This window comes from Euprymna scolopes, chromosome 8 (genome assembly GCF_053919585.1).
Source record: "Euprymna scolopes isolate OS-2025 chromosome 8, ASM5391958v1, whole genome shotgun sequence".
In the NCBI taxonomy this organism is placed as follows: Eukaryota; Metazoa; Mollusca; class Cephalopoda; order Sepiida; family Sepiolidae; genus Euprymna; species Euprymna scolopes.
The window spans coordinates 41,010,515-41,031,884 of record NC_136489.1 but is presented as its reverse complement, the minus strand read 5'-3'; the positions used below and the strand labels follow the sequence as shown (position 1 = coordinate 41,031,884).

The following is a 21,370-nucleotide window of genomic DNA, read 5'->3' as shown; positions in this document are numbered from 1 at the left end:
TCCTAAGTAATTCAAATTTGTATTCTGAGTATCGCTCACACTGAGCATTAAACATTTCACAAATTAAAAATAATATTTTTAATCAAATTTATATTTTTAAGTTATTAGTCATAATATCGCTCAAATTCTTAAAAATAACACAGTCAATGAAGATTTGTTTCCGGCTTCAGAGCATATAAATTGATCCAATCCAATGACTACAGAAATACATCAGTACAGAATCACAATTGTTTGTTTATTTTTTAAATTATATTTTCGTATTTTTACTTAATTTAGATTCATAATTTACTTCAATAAATCGAAAAAAAATTAAGACATTATGGAAATAATTTTTTTTAAATATACAAAAGGTAGATATCTCACTGCTGGTGCTATTCTCTATCTATATAAGAGCCAGGTACGTCCAAGGATGGAATACTGTTGCCACATATGGGCAGGAGCTGCTAGAAAGGACTTGGCCTGCCTTGATAGAGTTCAAAATAGACTTCGTAGCCTCGTAGGAGATGTCCTTTTCTCTTCCTTGCAACCTCTATCTCAAAGAGATGTTGCGAGTTTGTCTCTGATGTATCGTTATTTTCATGGAAAGTGTTCGACTGAGCTTCAATCTATGGTCCCCCCTCGCCAAACTTTCACAAGAAACACTCGTCTAGCTGTAAACACTATCAATAATTCCCCCCACTCTTTATCTGTGCCTAAACCTAAACGTAGATTCCATGAACAGAGCTTCTTTCTTAGAACTGCACGTCTGTGGAATTGTCTTCCGTTTTCCTGCTTTCCGGCTGACTACAATATGGTTGTCTTCAAGTCTAACGTAAATAAGTTCTTGATGAGCCGTTCCATATAAGTTATCAAATTTACCAAATTTTCATTACTAATGATTACTATATTGTCCAATTTCTACTGTACACTCTTTAACCCTTATCCTTGAGTGGCCTCTTGGCCTTGATAATGTGGTGATGCCTATGTAAAAAAAAAATTAATGATTTTTGACAGATTCTCTCCTTCCGTCATTCGAATGTATCTAAACAGGGTATATAGGTTGGTCGACACACACACACACACAAATATATTTTCTTAACTCACCATATATATTTTCTTAACTCGCTATATATATATATTCTTAACTCATATTTTTTAAATCACTATATATATATATTTATTCTTTACTCACTATTTATATATATGTATTCTTTACTTACTATATATATATATATATACATATATATACACACACATTCTTAATTTACTATATATATACACACACACATTCTTAATTTACTATATATATGTATATATAGTAAATAAAGAATGTATGTATGTATATATATACATACTTTATTTACTATATATATATATACATTCTTTATTTACTATATATATATACATTCTTTATTTACTATATATATACACACATACATACATTCTTTATTTACTATATATATGCATACACATACATTCTTTATTTACTATATATATATATATATATATACATACATACACATACATTCTTTATTTACTATATATATATATACATACACATACATTCTTTATTTACTATATATATACATACACATACATTCTTTATTTACTATATATATATATACATACACATACATTCTTTATTTACTATATATATACACATACATTCTTTATTTACTATATATATATATATATACATACATATACATTCTTTATTTACTATATATATATATATATACATACATATACATTCTTTATTTACTCTATATATATATATATATACATACATTATTTACTATATATATACACATACACACATACATTCTTTATTTACTATATATATATATATATATATATACATTCTTAATTTACTATATATATATATATATATATATATATATATATATTCTTAACTTGCAATCTATATAACTATAAAATTGAAAGTATCTGTGTACATTTCTCTACCTAACTACTTTGGACTCAAGATTAAACATAAGGGTTAGCGAGATTTGAGAAAATCTTTTTAATCGGATTTCGGCTAGAAATTTTGTTGTCAAAGGGCCAAAGTTTACTGATTTGATCTTTGTAAGTTCTACCAAAATAAAAAAATAACCAATGTTCCTTAAGTAAATACATTACACAATTGACGCATGTACGTACAAATATAGGCATGCCATAAATGATTTCTGAATTAGAATATATCTTATACCTTTCTATTCTCTCTCTCTCTCTCTCTCTCTCTCTCTATATATATATATATATATATATATATATATATATATGCAAAAGTGACCTTGTCTGTCTAACGAACGGGTTTTACAAAACTTCTCTCTCATTGTTTAGTTTATAGACTTGAAACTTTAAACACTCTAATGCAAGCTTTATCGGTGACCCAGTGGGTCAATTTTTCTTGTGATGTTTCAAACTTAAGTTTGAAAGAACAATCAAACCGATCAACGAACGGATAGAACTATATCATATATACGCAATGATGTACGAAATAAAAACAAAAAACAAAACAAAAAAAACAAAAGAAAAAACATTAAACACACACAAAATCAAGATATCAGCCTGTTCTGCAATACGGGCTTCCAATCAAATGAACAGACATAATCACAATCGGTTGAGTTGTGTGTTTCTGCTCGGGAGAAGCTGGGCTTATCAGCCATACAAAAAGCAGGAACAAACGAAACACAAAGGGAATAATTCTTGGCTTTTTTTTTCTTAACAGAAATGACGTAGAAAATGGATATTAAGGTCTTTGCTAAGACATACATTTCTTTAATCACATTTTTACGTTATTTTAAGGCAATATAAGCTGATTTCACAAACAGCCTTGACTTCGCTTTTGCAAAATCAAGCTAACATTCCCTATCCCCACAACTGATTTAGCAAAGAATATAAATGTTATGGTTGTAATATTGTTTAAGAAAACAATATCTGGAAAGTGCCATTCCAAAAATTTGTTATTTTCTCTCTACAACAAATCGACGTTGGTTTCGTGCGTCCGTTTTTAGGCATTATGACTCTCCGAGTGTTTTTTACTGCTGCAATACGAGTTTTACTATCTATCCATGTTTTTAAGGAAAATTTAAAATATATACGTTTTAAGGTTTTACAAAAAATAAGCTGCTACACACATATTGGTGCACACATATATACGTAACTACACGCGAGTAAAAGTATGTATACACAACCACACACATACAAATATTCCAATATACATCCGTATCGCGTTCTCAATATAAACCAATATGCAATCAAACAAATCAATATACGTAAAAATGTCTATACATTCATTCATAATTGTCCCAAAATGCACGCACACACTAACAATATACTACGTACACCTAGTTATACTTATATATATATATATATATATATATATAACATACATCCATAATATGTATTTAAACTCAATTACATAGGAAAACCTCCAATCTGTAGTAGAATGAAGACAAAAATTATTTGTCACATTCAATGCTGCAAAGACTAAGCTTGTTTCCTTCAATAATTACAAAAAAAAACTTCTCTACCATCAATAACAATGGCCAAAAACACATTACCTGAAAGTAATTCTTTTAAACTCCTCGGCCTAACGTTTGCAGGGAATATGAGTTGAAACAGATACATTGAGAGCATTGCCAAGGCTGCTGCGAGGAATATGGGCTCTTTATACCGTGATAGAAAGCTACTTACACCCGAAAGTATCCTGTACCGCTATAAGGCCACCGTTCGCCCATCTATGCAGTGCTGTTGTCACATTTGGGCTGGTGCATCTGCTAATAGTCTCTCACTCCTCATGAGAGAGCTGCCAACCTGATAGGTTCTGAAGTGTCATATATCCCATCAACTGTCCTATCGAAGAAATGTTGCATCCCTCCGCCTGTTCTACAAGTATTTTAATGGTGAATGTTCCGGCGAACTACAAGCACTTGTACCACCTCGACGTAAATACCCCTGAAAAACCCGACAAGCAGCTAAATCCCATCCCTACACAGTAGAGATCCCTCGGTGTAAGAAAGCCTTCTACTCCAATAATTTCTTCCCCAGAACTGCTAGACTTTGGAACTCCTTTTCTGGGATTCTGCTCTCTCAACTGTACTAATATAAAGTTCAAGTGTAAATTGAACAGACATCTTGCTGCTCATCTCCCTTCATAATATCCCTGTAACTTATAGCCTCCTACTTCAAAGTGGCACTGGGCCTTGTTTGGGTTAAATTGAATAATAAAAAAGAAATACTGATATACATATCTCTCTCTCTCTCTCTCTATATATATATATATATATACACATACACAAACTTAAATACTTTTTCACATTATATATATTATACTTTCAATGTGCACGTATATGATCGCATGCCTAAATTAAATATATTTTGTGTCTATTTTCTCAAGAATTTGTTAAAGCTGGGGATGGGGCATATAACCCGATGCTAAACATTCACTCTAACTCAGATATTCCAACCGAAAGTTTGTTTTTTTTGAAGATTATGATCGTTATTATAAATACAATTATTCGTATATCTCTTGCACTTGGTTCACTGGGTATATTTGCTAGGTAATTTTTGAAATTCTTGCTCATGAGTCCAGTCAATTCTATATTTACTGGAATGACAGATCTTCCCAAGATTCCAGTTTCCTTTTATGTCATATAAAACCTTAGTATTTCGTCATCTTTTTCCTCTCAGTTTTCTTTAAGCCAGCATCATTGGAGATGATAATTCCTACTAAGGTTGCTTCTTTCTCTTGCTTGTTTTGTATCACTATGTCTGCTTTTATGGTTCCGTTTCCTAGGAAGGTAGCTGTTGTGATTTCATAGTCATAGCGGATGGTGTACGACTTATTTCCTTTCCGTTATATGTTCTCAGGATTTGCTGCTGCATTCGATGAATTTTACTGAACGTCCAATGAGGATATTTAAACAATCCATTTTGTCGCGTTGGATAATAGCTATCCCTATCCGCAGAACCCTCAGTTGGATATCAGGTGGCTCACATTCTCTACTTTTTATCTGGTCATATGTGTGCACAGTAAGACCACTGTGCACACATATGACCAGATATATAGGTATACACTAACATGCCATCAGATGTATAGGTATATCAACAGATGTGTACGTATATACCCACATACCATCAGATGCATGCGTATATACCACCAGATGTATTCCCACATACCACCAGATGTATACCCACATACCACCAGATGTATACCCACATACCACCAGATGTATGCGCACATACCACCAGATGTATGCGCACATACCACCAGATATATGCGCACATACCACCAGATATATGCGCACATACCACCAGATATATGCGCACATACCACCAGATATATGCGCACATACCCACATACCACCAGATATATGCGCACATACCCACATACCACCAGATATATGCGCACATACCCACATACCACCAGATATATGCGTATATACACATATGCCATCAGATGTATGCGTGCATACCCATATCCCATCAGATGTATACGTATATACCCAAATATCATCTTACATATACTATCGCATATATATGTATATACTCCTTTACAAATAACATATATACACATTTTAAGTAGAATAGACATACAACGAAATTTATACGTACATAAAACATACTGATACAAGTCTTTATGTATATGACTACATATTAAATATCACTGAACGCATCTGTTCTCCTAATGATCACTCTGATTAGAGGGCGTCATTTACAGAGTATGAAGCGGAATTAAGTCTTAAATTTTACTTTTATTTCTAAGCCGGTGAGTGAATTTTGAAATGAGAAGTAAATATTATCATAGAAGTAGTGAGATTTATGTGCAATTAAAGCATTTACTAATACCGGAAGCTTGAAACCGGAAATGAAAACGAAAATAAAAAAATGCCTGAACAAGAGTCGCAAAGAAGACAGGAATAGAAATGGTGATTTTTTTTTTTTAGTTTGTAACTTTGCAACGCATCGGCGTCTGCTTAATATTTAATGAAAGAGGTACCATGTGGTTTACAGAGCAGGAAAAGGGCTGCGTGTGCCCTGAAGGGTTTGTATTCGTACGTAACATGTGGCTGATGGAGATAATGGGGAACAGGTTTGGCTGTAATCAAATAACGACACCTGCAGAAGAAAGGTTCGGGAAAATAAAGGCGACGCGAAGAATCCAGGAAGTTGAACAGAATGAGATATGTGGAGGAGAGAAAGAAAAAGTGAGTGAGAGAGGAAGGGGGTAAAGCACACAGAAAAGTGGGGAGAAAAAAGAACAGATGAAGAACGGAGAAGGATTAGTTACTCCTGAGTAGAACGTTCCCATTTTCGAAGTTGTAAAATGGAATCGAAGAATCCAGAACTGAGTGCATGAGCTAGAGATAGATAGATAGATAGATAGATAGATAAGAAAAAGAAATTAACAGAGAAAGAAAAAAAGATAGAGCGGATAAGATAGAAGATAAAGGTTCGAAGGAAGATTCGTTAATATTCAACGAAACTTTTAAAAATTTCAAAATGGAAGCGAAAATAGGCTGAATATTTTGCGTTGTCGCTTCATCTGAAAAAGAATTTAAAGGAAAAAAAATAACGGTGCTAATTCAGACAAGAAACTAAAATACGAAATCATCCACGTTTATCCAGAATTATTAGATGCACCCGTTTATGATAGCGTACAAAAAATAACGCATGCACTACAGCGATTTACGAGAATCCGAATGCATACACGCGCATCCATATATGAAATGCGATGCTCACTGTTTGTTTATAAACAAGCGGCTAGAGCACTGTAAAAGTAGTGGACAAATATTTGTTTGAATAGACATTTGACGATATAATTTACGGTCGCCGCTCCTGTGGGTCGATCGGTAGAACTGCTGACTGTCAACGCGATGGTTATAGGTTCAATCCTCGGCTTGGAAGAGTTGCTAGTCTAGCGACACTGATGAGTTGTGATACAACGAAACAGGACTGTATGTCGATGACTACAAATGTATATATTGTTGTTTTTTTACTTACTTAATAAAAAATAAGTAAAAAAAAAATACGGAAAAAAAGTTGAAATGCGTGTATACATGTTTTTTTTTTCTAAACAGTTTACTTCTTGTTAATGAAAAAAAAAAAAAAAATTAACACTTGAGCTGAGATCGAACCGAAAGACCTAAAGACAATGAATCAAGTACAATAACCATTGGACCAGCTTGCAATGATCGTTAAAATGTGTTTTCAAACTCCGTGAAACAGTTGACAAACAGATAAACATGTAATGACCCCCAAGTAACAACTTTTACTCATTAGCAGCCCTTTCCCATATGAAAACCGATTAAAGTCTGTAGATAAAAAAAATATACGTTGAGAATTGTCCTAACACATTTACATATATATGTGTGTGTGTATCTATTGGTGTTAGGACGATTAAACGGAATCGCAAAATCGGAAATTTTGGGTATCGGAAAAATTAATGCATATTTCCCGATGTTAAATTCGATTAGTTTGATTGTTTATCTTTTGGTTTTATTTTGTTTAAAACGTTATTTTCCATAGCTGCTATTTAGGATTAAATGATAAATACGTATTGATTTTAAAAATGCCAATAAAATTGAATATATATATATATATATATATATATATATATATATATATATGAGAGAGAGAGAGAGAGAGAGAGAGAGAGAGAGAGAGAGAGAGAGAGATCACTAAAAATTTACGTTTGCTAAAATATATGCGTATAATACAGGTTTTCTTTTTACGGTAACCTTAAAAGAAAAAACGCAAATCTACATCATATTAACAGATTTCAAAAAGCAAAGGGAATTGAAAACAGAATCGGTAATTTTTCCGATTGCGATACAATTACCGATTCTGTAAAAAATCTCTTCTTTATTTTTAGGCTACCGTAAAAAGATATTCATTATATATATATATATATATATATATATATATATATATATATATATATATATATATATATATATATATATATATGAGAGAGAGAGAGAGAGAGAGAGTGCTTAAAAGTCTGTAGACAGATAAAGGAAGAAAATGGAGATCAATCGTCATCCAACCCTTATTTCGTAAGGAGAAAAAGGCATAGGTATAGTGACCATGTGTTCAAAATGCTGCAGATAAAATATCAGCTCAATACTAGAGGTACTAGATACAGCAGATATTGTGAAATAGATACGAGGTAAATAATTTTATAAGGTAATCAGTTACATACGACCCAAGAATTCAACATAAACTAAAATGTTTATGTTGAATTCTTAGAACGGATACAATTGATTATCTCCAAATTTGTACTAATTTCTCTCTCTCTCATATATATATATATATATATATATATATATATATATATATATATATTTATATATAGTGGTTGAGTTTCATATCAAAGAATTTTTATTATTCTAAGCAAGACACAGAATGCTTTAGAAAATTAATCTCCTTCTTGTCTACCATCTCATCAGATGGGATAACTTATAGAATATTACTGCCAGTAATATTTTGTAAACCTACAGTCTCACGTTTCCATAACAACTGATTGTTAAATAAAAACTATTCTGAAGTATATATATATATATATATATATATATATATATATATATATATATATATATATATATATATATATACATATATATTGTTGTAGAGACGCCCACTAATTAACATAGGTGGGTGAGATATATAAAGGTATCAATCACCAATACCGGGGGGTTCGGAACAACCGCCAAATAGGCAAGACGCCTATGCTGCCTCCAGTAGGACATGTAACACGCCACCAGCCGGAATATCTCCAACTGAAGTATATCTGAAGACATGTAAATATGTATATAACTTTTCTTCCTTATATATTATTGTATAACTTTACTTTCCGTGTTCTTGTTAATTATATATATATATATATATATATATATATATATATATATATATATATATATATATATATATAAACAAGTTTAATAAGTTAGTATAAAATATGAAATTCTCGATTGCGATGCTCACAATTATGAATTATTTTATTTGAATATACCGTTCCATGATGACCAGATTAACGAAACTCGGTTCGTCATTTCCGATTTCAGACATGATAACCCTGATGAAGTGGGTAGATTCTATTTAAAAAGAATCAGCTTCGTGAAGCGCCTTATTCTTTAACAAAGAATTATAAGAGCTATGCATTATCGCTAATGAGAGTCGGCGATTTACCTTACTGGAGTGCTCAAGTATATGATTTCTGACTGTCATAATTCAGATAATATTTCTGCCGTATATGTTATGCGCGCATTCGTGTGTGGACCATGGATCCGTGGAACATTAGGTGTATAAGTTTCTGGGCACAATTATTCCCCCTCCCCCCCACTGGATGATTCTGAGAAAGAAATTTGATATCCCAGAAAAAAGAAGATAGGCGGAACAGAATTTCCCTCTTACAAGGAAAGGGTAATAGCTTCAAACTAATCTTTCAATCTATTTAGCGTCGGGCTGCATCAGCTTCCTTAAACCCGAACGGATTAGCGTGGATAATCTCGCTTTGTAAATAATTGAATCGTATGCCTTTTCAATTTATATGTTTGCATCGCATATATTCAAAACGAAAGGTGATACCTAACGAAATTCGGGGTTTTTTATGCGGCCAATTTTTATTTTTATAGCAGTTTATTATTATTATTATTATTATTATTATTATTATTATTATTATTATTATTATCAATAATAATAATAATAAGAAGAAGAAGAAGAGAAGAAACAAGCGCTAAGGTACAGATACAAAATATCCGACTATGTGAATTACTGATTAGATTCAGTCGGCGACGTTTCCAGATTTGTTTGAGTTTTCTTGTCCATTTTACAGCATCCATATTTTCGTTATTCATTATTGACTATTAATGATTAAACTTTGTACATAATCCAAGCATTGGCAGAAGTTTATTTGTTCTAAAACATAATTGGATTGCACAAAGGAATGTTAAATTTATTAACGATTCCATAAGTGACATTTTTGTAGAGGATGCACCTTGTATGCGTCAATAGTATTTCTTTTATAATAATCGCCCAGACAAGGCATGAAGCCACTTGATATAAGGAGCTTTAGCAACATTTCTTCAAGATTAAAAATAGCCAACACAAAGTATTAGGTAGATAAATTCCAACCCAGAAAACAATTATTTCTCCATTTTCACAAACATCGATTATGGAGCATGAGAACTAAAGGACAAAAATAAGAGAAGCTGTTGAAAGTAAATCCAAGTCCCACTTTCGACTTCTTAAATTATTAAGATATTAATGAAATAATAAGTCACTGTTAGATCAACATAATATGAAGCATTAAATATTGGTCGCGAATAATTTTATTAGTTTAGGATACAAGTAAATAGGGGTCAGTTGGGGTCAACTTTGTGAACTCTGATGTCAACTTGACATGTGTGTTAGAAACGCAGAGAGAGAGAGAGAGAGAGAGAGAGAGAGAGAGAGAGAGGGAGGGGGGTCAACAGTTCGCTTGGAAGTGCATAAAAGTCAACTTGTGGTTGTAGAAATGTTCATACAAAATCATTAAATAGTAATTATATACCTCTCTATCCCCTGCCCCACTGGTAAATGGTTTATAACAAAAATAAATCGAATAAATCACGTCTTGTCTTCAACCGTTTGCCTTGTCTTAGTTCTTGTTTTAGAAATATAAACGAACTTGTTTACAAACACTGTCCTAGTCGGGCAAGATAAAGTAAGAAACAATCGTTCAGTAAAACATGTTAGGAACGTTAATCTATTTATTTGGTTATGTCGTATCAGATATTAGACTTCCCGTAAAAGGGGAGTTATCTATACCAAACGCATCTCAAATACTTTATAGTACACAGTTTTGAGTCTAATTGTATTTTAAAATGCAATAATTATCACAACAAAAAAAAAAGGGATTTTTTTTTTGTTTTTCATCCTACACAAGGAACAGTGCCACTTGAATGTAAGGGGCTATTATTTGAAACAAAATTTACAGGGACACTATGTAAGGAGTTAAGCAGCAAGATGTCTGTTAACGTTACACTTGAACTTCTACATGTCAGCACAGTCAGAGATAGAGAGATCCGAGAAAGAATTCTAACATCTGACAGTTTGAGGGAAGAAACTATTTGACTAGAAGGCTTGCCGGTATCTAAGGATCTCTATAGTTGAGGGGTGGGATTTTGCTGCTTGCTTTATGATATATAAAGAAATTTGGGTTAAAAGATAAAGAGAAATGTATGCTACAAGCCTAGATTCCAATTTAAAATAATAAAAGACATTGTATGACTGATTCATTCTTTGTTTTGAAGAAAGATATAGCGAAATAAGTAAACAGTTTGAGATTAACTTACCTCCTTCTGTTGGGTCTAGCCTCCTTGCTCTCCGCCCATGTTTGGAGTTATTGTGAACAAACATGTTATCAGATAATGTTAATAACGGACCATCTATGGATACGACTGTCGATACCGCAACCTGTTGGAAAATACGGAAGTATACAATTATAATTAAACAAACATGTTATATATTTGTGTTTGTATTATTAATTACTGCACATGTTGATATATCACGTTAATTTATTATTTGATTATGTATATTTTTGTTGCTGGGTTTTACGGCATATCAATACTTTTGGATTATGTAATGCCGAATCCAGTCACTTTTGAAAAAAAAAATTACGCTTCAAGTTTTTTTTTTAATATTTTCACATATTTATTCATGCCGTTTGGTTTATTTGTTTTGTGTTATAGTATATCTACACTTTCCCGATTACTTAATGTTGAATCCAGTAATTTTGGAAGAGAAAAATAGATTTTATGCTTCAAATCTTTTTAATATCTTCAAATATTTATCCATGTTGTTTGGTTTGGTTGTTTTGTTTTACGTCATATCCATTGATTTTGGATAATTTAATACCGAATCCAGTAAGTTTGGAAAAAAAATCACACTAGAATTTTTTTATGTAGTCAGGTATTTATTCTGAGTGCTTCTTCCAGTTGTATTGTAAACAAAATTATGTTTTTATGATTTTGACTCTGCAAAACATGATTGAATTTTTCAAAGGGAAAAGGAATAACGTCAATCTTAAGTGCATGCTTCCATTTGAAAATAATTCTTTTCAAGTTCAATGTAGACAAGTTCTTGTTGAGCCGTCCTCTTAAATAATGAAATCCTACAAATATTAAATAATAATCATCATGGAAGTGTCTCACACATTAACTCTTATCCTCGACCATATTGCATTTCACAGACGGACAGTTCTAGGAAATGTTTGGTGCATTTTAGGTCGGAAAGCCAGTCTCTTCAAACAGCCTGATCTGATAGCACTACATTATATTGGGTTTATTTGTTATAAATATTATGGAACAAAATGTATGCCAATAATTATTATTTGTATTCATCGGACTACTGTTCTCAAGGTGCGCAAGGATCCGTGGCGCAGTGGTTAGAGTACTTAGAAAAATCAATTGTATAAAGTGACATTCTCCTGAAAGTTGAAGGTTCAATTATCAGTGTGGACGATCGACGAAAAATACAATTACGAATTACTTAGGACCTCTATCCAGTCATGGCTGACAGAACAAGAGCACACTATCCCGGTGAAGTAAATAAAGGTTCTGCTCGAAATTCCCGAGTTTGACAGAAACCTCCTAGAGTTCGACAAGGTACACCTGAAGAAGGTCGGAGGTTAGGTCGATCAAAACATTGTGAAAATCACACCCAAGATGAAAACAGTAGTCTGATAAATCAAAATAATCGAATATCTTGCTAGATTTTCAAAGTCAGGCTAAGATAATATTTAAGCTGACAAATACAACTTTCATTCTAACAAATTTTAAGATGTTATTATAAGGTTGTGCTATTTGGTAATATAATAATGCATTCTGCTACAATATTTTAATAGTAATTAATTCGCTCCAGATGACTGCTACTGTAAAACATCTTCAAATAATCACCTTAAAATAAATATCAGCAAACTGCCATAATCCATTTAAAATTAAAGAATATAATTATAGTATAGTCTATGTACGAGAGTGGTCCCAAAAAATAAAGTCCGATTTTTTAACTCAAAAGTTAAGGAACTACGAAGAAGAGAGTGGTACTATTAAGACGAACAATCGTTTGAGCCCCGTATTTTATTTTTCTACATATTTAAACCCATTCTCAATGCACTTTTGCCAGCGATGAACGATGGCTGTGCATGAGTGTCCAGAGCGCGATTTTTAATACAAAGGTCGTTCCAAAAGTAAAATCTACTTTTTTTACTTACGAAGTTAAAGAGCCACAAAGAAGGAAGTGGTACATTTAAAATGAACGACCTTTTGTGCCCCAGAATTTATTTTTCCACATTCTCAATTCCCTTGTGCTCGGGATAAAATGACGCCTCTCTGCTTCAGAAGTACGACCAGGGCAAGGGTTGCTTTCTTATAGCCTCACACCGTCAATATTTGCAACAAAGAGATGGAACGTTTGGACCATGAATGAGTTATCGTAATGCAATTTGCAATCCCTCTGACCCATTTTGGCGGAAGAAAAATAGGAGGCATTATTTTTGGAACGTCCCTTCTATTATTCTGGTTATTCGAACTACAATTCTCATCTTCAGTGTTATGCAGTAATCCAAATAATTCAAATTATCAATCCTCATCTATAAAAATTCAGAAATATATCATTTTAAATATGCACACACAACAAAACAAAAATAAAACCCAGCAAAAACAAAAAAAAACAGCAAAAAAAAAAACAAAAAAACAAAACAAAAAAAAACAGCAGAAAAAACAAACAAACAAATAAAAACTGAGAACTAAATTGACTTTATTGCATCTCGGACAGCGCCGGGTAAGTACTATAAAGTGAAAGTGTCATCTAAAAGTTTTACATCACATAGCTTTTTGAAGTTTTCTGAAAATGTAGGAGGAGGCGTTTTAACGGTAATGCTTTCACATTTTATTCCGCCTAAATGCATCAGAAAGAGGATTGAAAACTGCATTGTTATGAGGACTGAACTTAGGCATTCCAAGGAAAAGTTGGACGGACAGACAGACCAAGAGATGTATAACCTAGATGAGTTTTTCTCGGAAACTTCTAGGGGATTTGACTGAAAATTTGCATGAATCTTTGCTATGGTGAATTCAGCGAAGTAAGTATTATGGTATCCATTCGATGCATTGTAAGGAATTAATAGAGATTGATATTTAAGTTCCACTTTTTTTTTCGGAAACTATTGAGTCGATTCTGTGGAAATTTTGCATCGATTTTTATTATGATTAGGTGCATCGAACTAAGTTAATGATATCCGTTCGAGCACTGTTTGTGATTAACAGGAATGAATAGAGATTCGTATTTGAGGCAAAAATGATCACAAATTTTACTATATTCGGCCATGAATTTGGCATAAGCACTCATTCTAAGGACTACAAATGTTGTCCGTTTTTAAAGGACCAAAATGTTTAGCTATTATTATTAGGTCGTAGTAATAGCAGTAATAATAATAATAATAATAATAATAATAATAATCATCATAATAATAATAATAATTATTATTATTATAATAGTATTCGTAGTATTTTGTTCAATAATTCGTTCCGCTCTAAAAAACAGTGGCTACTTTGGAAAAAAATGTAAACGAATTACAAATATCAAATGTCTATTTAAGTGGAATAAGGAAATCTGCGACGCGGAGTTGCTTCAAGCATTTGAATAACAACAATTCAGAATACCTTCTTCTCTTCCCTTCCCACTAAAACATAAATAAAGAAAATAAAAGACGAAAATGGAATCAGAGGCAGAAAAGAAGCAAGTGTCCCAGACACAGTATGGGGGAAAAAACGAAAAGAAAAGATTTTTTCTCGATTCCTTCCACCTCCCACCCCCTTGCACCAATCCTCTATACCAAACAAAACGACATGGGGTGAAACTGAAGACTGTCCCGACTTCGAGAGTCAGCAGAACCATAATAATCTTACCAATTTGGGCATGAATGCTAATCTGGGCGTGCTAGGTTGAGATCTGTGTGTGCAATTGTTACTAGGCGTACAAGAGGAATTCAGTATGGATATCGGACGCCTTTACTCACGTGCCTAATACGACGTACGCAAAAACTAAGAAAAGATATTGACATAATGTTTCTCGTAGATGCCCAACAATGCGTCCGCTTTCTTACGATAGGATTTTGAGTACATGCCTATAGAAATGAGGCCAATGTTTATACTTTAGATATAGTGGGTATTTGAAGCTGAGATCTGAAACCTGTTCGAATATCTATGCATTGTGCTAAGTGGCAGGCATAGAGATTTGTCGTTAGTGCAGCCATCGCAGAAAAGGGTAGTATTAGCATATCTATTGTCCGCAAAACACCAGCTATGGATGGCTAATCGACAAACGGTTGTATGATTTAATAAATAAATTATACTCTTACCAACATAAATTAGTACTGCCATCATTTCTTCACACACAAATACACATATGTGAGTGTGTGTAAATATGTACAAGGAATACTCGTCCCAAACGTCTTGTGTCATTGTCATATGACCTTGATAAAAGTCAACATATAATTCTACTAAACCTTATGCATAAAATTCCTATTCCAAGATTGTGATTCTAGAAAATGTCTAAAATTTAAGACATAAAAGAAGGAGTACAAGGGAGAGAGAAGAAGGGTTAGTAAAAGAGAGAAGAGGGATTAGTACAAGGGAGAGAGAAGATAGGGGATAGTAGAAGCGAGAGAAGAGAAGCGATAGGACGAAAGAAAGGAGGATAGTATAAGGGTGAGAGGAGGGGGTTAGTATAAGAGAGAAAAGAGGGGGTTAGTATGAGGGAGAAAAGAGGGGGTTAGTATGAGGGAGAAAAGAGGGGGTTAGTTTGAGGGAGAAAAGAGGGGGTTAGTATGAGGGAGAAAAGAGGGGGTTAGTATGAGGGAGAAAAGAGGGGGTTAGTATGAGGGAGAAAAGAGGGGGTTAGTGTAAGGGAGAAAAGAGGGGGTTAGTATGAGGGAGAAAAGAGGGGGTTAGTGTAAGGGAGAAAAGAGAGGGTTAGTATAAGGGAGAAAAGAGAGGGTTAGTATAAGGGAGAAAAGAGAGGGTTAGTATAAGGGAGAAAAGAGAGGGTTAGTATAAGGGAGAGAGAAAAGAGGATAATAGATGTTTTATTCCAAAGACTCAGTTTTTGCATTTATAATTGAAATACAAATGCTGGCATCTGGGCTCGCGCGTATATGGCGTAATTTAGAGGTCCAATTTTCACAAACTCTACGCATTAAATTAGTTTGTATTTCAGCACTGACGCGTTAAATGTTATCTTCCAAATGATCTATTATGTCTGGTTTATCAGCGTAGACGTAGATTTTACATATCCCCAAAGAAAATAATCTAATGGGGTTAAATCACACGAACGAGGTTGCCACTTGACAGGTTTATCTAGTGAAATTATACGTTCATCAAATATTAATTATTTGTTCAGATATAAATGATTTGTTCACCAAATATAAATGATTTGTTCATCAAATATTAATTATTGCTGCTGGTAGTAATAATAAAATAAATATTTATTGATTTTAAAATACCAGTAAAGCTAAAATATATAGATCGGTCCCCACAAGTTTGTTTTTTACATTTCAGAAAATATAGCACATTAAACATGTTTTTACGGTAATCGAGACAAAATAACCATTTTATAGCTAAATATTTAGAGATTGGAATCGGGAAAATATTGGAATCGTCCAGTCACTAATATATATTAGTTACTGTTAAAATTTCACAAGTATCTGAAGTCTTATAGGGGAGGGGAGCGTTCACCCGTTTGCATGACTCTGAATTTAAGTAAATATAGACCACAGAACTCACTCTTATTAACTGTTTCAAAATGCATAATGATCGGTTAATTAGTTTATTAGAGAATTGTAGATATGGAAATGTATGCACATATAACATACTTAACTTTATATGTGCAGTTGCATTGCACTTGTTTGATGAGAAAGAATTTAACAAAAATGGTAGTTAGGGTTAGAATTAGGGTTAGGATTTAAGATATACCGTCGGACAATTTTTTTAGGAGACATTTTAATCTCCAGTAAAGCCAATTAAAAAACAAAACAATAAAAAAACACCCTATTCCGAGCAACACACACTATTTCTGCCTTTCGCATTTGTTTTTTTTTTTTTTTTTTTGCTTATGGGTCAGCTAACTCATTTGGTTCCTTAAGAGGCTGACAGCGCTTTATTTACAAAAATATGGCGTCAAATCATATGATGTAAGACGACCTCCAACACGTGTGTGTATGGTTGTGTGTGTGTGTGTGTGTGTGTGTGTGTGTGTGTGTGTGTACGGTAACCCATAACACATGCGCGTTAGAATTTGAAACTATTAGGTCAGTGAAGTTAGAAAGGGAGAAAGAAGTAAAGGGATACGAAAAAAAATAAAAAAATTGACGCATTTATTCAGAGGAGAAATCAAGTGCAAGCGTAAAGGCAACAAGAAATCTGATCTCGTGCCGAGGATAAGGATTTATACATCTTGATATTTTATTTGCTGTCAATAGTTAAAAGGGTTTAGGGGGTATTAAAATGTATTTAAGATTTCTAGCATTTAAGGCATTTGTGTGGTTGCGCTGTGTTCTACGGAGGAATGCGAAGGAATGACAATAATAATTACAGTTTAAAATAAACTCTTTCAGTTGAGTTTCCGGGTTGATTGTGAAAAAGATAAGCAGAAGGAACGAGAGAAAGGAGGAAGGAAAAGAAAGCAGAAACGCGTGCAAAAGGCAGCAGAAAGATGGTGTAAAAGAAAAGGAAAAGAGAGTAAGAGGGGATTGCTATTTAATTGCTTCCCCACGAGAGCAATTTGTGACACAAGATCGTTTTTAATGTGAGGAAAATCAGTTCCCAAAAAGGGGTACTCTGGAAGTAGCAAAAATAAAAATTGCCGTAGTATCGAAGGGTTTCCTCTACATTGACTAAGAACAGATTAACTTAAGATTAGCATCAGAACAGATACTACACTAGGATCTTAGCCCGAAAGGGGATTTGTTTTTTTTTTATGGCTTATCAAGTCTTTTCTAGTTTTAGCAAAAGATTTCATGCTTCAGGTTCTTTATATCTTCAAATATTTCTTCATGATTTCTAGTTTGGTTGTTTCGTTTTACGGCACATCAACCCTTTTCAGCTTACTACCATTCATTTTAATGAAAGTTTTTTATGGTCTAAGTACTTTATATCTTCAAATATTTACTTATCGCATTTTATTTGGTTGTTTTGTAGGGGAATTTTTTATTTCCGTTTATAACTTGAAAAAAATTAAAGAAAAGAGCGAAAAAAAGAAAAAAAATGAAGAAAAAGAAGTGAGCGAACCTGTTTTCGGATGCAAGTGATGCAGAAAATGGCAACAAGGATAAACTACCCTAGTGGATGAAATAAAACGACAATTGTCTTATTCGAAATATTGAGATCATCTTTTTCCTCCTTGCTTACTATTATAACGTTTCGACCGATGTAATCTTCGACCTTCTTTTCGAAATTAGGAATATCTACGGAATGCACGTGAAGAAGCTCATAGGTTACATCGGTCGAAACACCGTGAAAATAAATACCAAATTGAGAATCATAATCGACTGATTCAATGATCTAAATTATCAGTCTCCATTAAAAAAATCCGAAACAGAAAATTACAGTTCATAATTGCTGCAATGTTACTATGTATTTACCTAACACATTGTAGCCTCAGTCACAAAGTAGACAAAGAATAGAAAAAAAAATTCAACTCGTTTTTTTTTGTTGTAAAACGACATTTATTTCCTCATTCTCTCTCCGTGCGTGACTTCTTGTTACGGCAGTGACGTCTCTCACGTGATCGTTTTCTTGAACGTGCGCTCTAAAGTCATCTACATCTCTAATGTGATCTTGAACGTGCTCTTTTCTTTTCATAGCCTTCTTTTTTCCTTACTATGACGTCATTTCCCTCACGGCTCGGTATTTGCATGTAGTCGTCTGCGCTATGTTACCAATTAGGAAAAAAAATCTGAAGAAAAACGGCTGGAGAAAACAACGGTGGAAACGCTGTAAAGTTTCAACAGCAAGAAAAACAAGTCGATACTTGTAAATAAGTTATATAAAAAACATCAATAAAATAGAAACTTTTGTTCAATAAATTACATACAGTTAATCATTTGCAACAGGATATTCTCGGTTATTAAAAGTACACCGAAAGTATTGACATGCCGTAAACGTGACCAATCTAAAGCGTTGCACATATGGATCCTTTGCTACTGTTGAATTCTGCATTCACGAATGAATTATTTCTAGCGCAATGCTTCCATTGTTCACTAGTTGCGCCATCATCATACCGTATGAATCTGGGGACGATTGTTGGCATTGGTTTCCCCCATATTTTTGTAGTCGAATTTTTTTTTCTATAACGACATCGGGTACTTACGAGAGACACCACGAGAAGGTTACCAACATCCGAAGTGAAAGTTATTTTTGTGGAACAAACTGGGTTTGAACTTGAAACACCCAGATCGTCAGTTCGTGTCGTTAACCACTAGTAGCAAATTCAATGAGATGAAAAAAAATGACGAAAAAAAAAAACAAAAACACACAAAACAAAAAAAACACCCCCCAAAAAACCCAAAAGAAACCAAAAACACAATCCCCCCCTCAAAAAAAAAAAAAAAACACAAAAACCCATGGCGACTGGCAAAAAAAGTGAAAGAAGTCAAGCATTCAGACGGAATGTATAGACGAAAAGAAAAGCATTCTTGGAAGGAAAGGAAGTCATAAATTTCGGTTAAATACGCAATGAAATGAAAACTAAATAAAACAAATAAATAAAAACATCGATTGTTTGGAAGTTAAAACAAAGCGCTTAATTACGCCATCTTAGTTTGGGCGGTACCCGACTTTTTTTTTTTTTTTTTTTGTGAGGAGTGTCGGGCTGGGCTGGGTGAAATCTGAGCTTTTGTTCTATTTATTTTTCTATTTATACATTCTTATTCCGAATATTTATTCATGTTTGAGTTTAAAGTATGTTTAACTTTTTGGGGTTGGATATCTCATGTCGAGCATAAGGCCTGACACGATGCAACGTCTCAAATGAAAGCCGAAACGCAATTTAGCTCATTTAGTGCACACTTTAAGTTGTATGAGGCGACGGTTTGTTTTCGAATTCTTTGCATTGGATGGGTTATTCAGACTATTATATATTAAGAGGGTTACATTAAGTGCATGTTAGGACACTCTGGAGGTAACCGGAAATAAACCCAGTGCACCTAATGTGACTGGTGCGAGGATTCAAAGATTTGTCCATTTTAAGGATTTTCAAGTCCTCCTCCAGACGAAATTCAATTGATATGTGGTGATTTCCTCGTAAAAAAGGTGTTTGATATTGATGATTGAGTTTTGATTGATCAGTTAGGCATAAAATAAGGTTAACGCTGTTTCAAATTTATTTTTGTTATATGAATACAAAGAATTGTGAAATTTATTAATGATTCCATGCATAGCACTTTTTTATCACCCTATGTTCTACATCTTTTTTTTATCTGCCTTGTAAAATATCCATGTATTTAAAAAATATATGAAGAAATAGACAGCCTGCATAACATTGAATTCGAAAACGATCGCAGAGCACATCACCTGAGATTTATCCTCGAATGTCCTTAAGATATTTATAAGCATTGACTCTTTGTAAAAAAAATAAGAGTACAAAACTTATAGAGTATTTTTTTAACTGCGGCAATAACCCTTAAGTGGGTTTAACTGGCTTCCTCCGAAAGTGGGAATTTCATCGGAGTATGAAATTCACAATTAGTCCCCAGTCGTACATCTATCCATGATAGAGGAGATGCCAATATTAGGGGTTTACATATCTTCAGGGGGAGTGTCCTACATACAACGCCTGGTATTCCCAAATTAGTCACTTATCTGGTATTCCCATATTGGTCACTCATCTGGTACTGACCAGGTTCAAAGTTGCTTAACTTCAGTAATCTAGCGAGAACCGGTGTGTCAACCTGATTATGCCGAATACATATGCTTTTAGAGTATAGAGTCGATAAGTTGTATATTTTCTCGCCTTGGCAATTGATATTCTATTATTCAATTTCTCCAACAACCAGTACATGTTGAAGAACAAAGATTAAAACTAAACGCAAATTTCATGAGCAAAGTTTCTTTAATAGAACTTCCGTTTGTGGGACTCTATACGCAAACCGGCTTCCTAACTGACCATAAAATTCTAGACTTCAAGTCTAATATAGACAAATTCTTTTTAAGTCGTTATACTGAATAATTAACTTTTATCCAGTTCCCACGATTTCAGATCATGGTGTTGTTCCACCGACCACCTGATATTGATCATCTCTTACCCTCAAGTGGCCTTCAGCTTTTGATAAGCAGTGACTCCCTAGTTA

General features: G+C 33.4%; 1 protein-coding gene across 25 annotated transcripts in view; it reads right to left on the bottom strand.

The window, feature by feature from the left end:
* Positions 1-21,370, bottom strand: part of LOC145283523 (transcription factor collier-like) — a 581,603-nt gene that overhangs the window by 237,025 nt on the left and 323,208 nt on the right. For all 25 annotated transcript variants that reach the window (XM_080132372.1, XM_080132385.1, XM_080132387.1 and 22 more), the window contains one exon: positions 11,322-11,442. In XM_080132372.1, the coding sequence (XP_079988498.1) occupies positions 11,322-11,442 (121 nt within the window). The remainder of the gene's footprint in view (positions 1-11,321; positions 11,443-21,370) is intronic.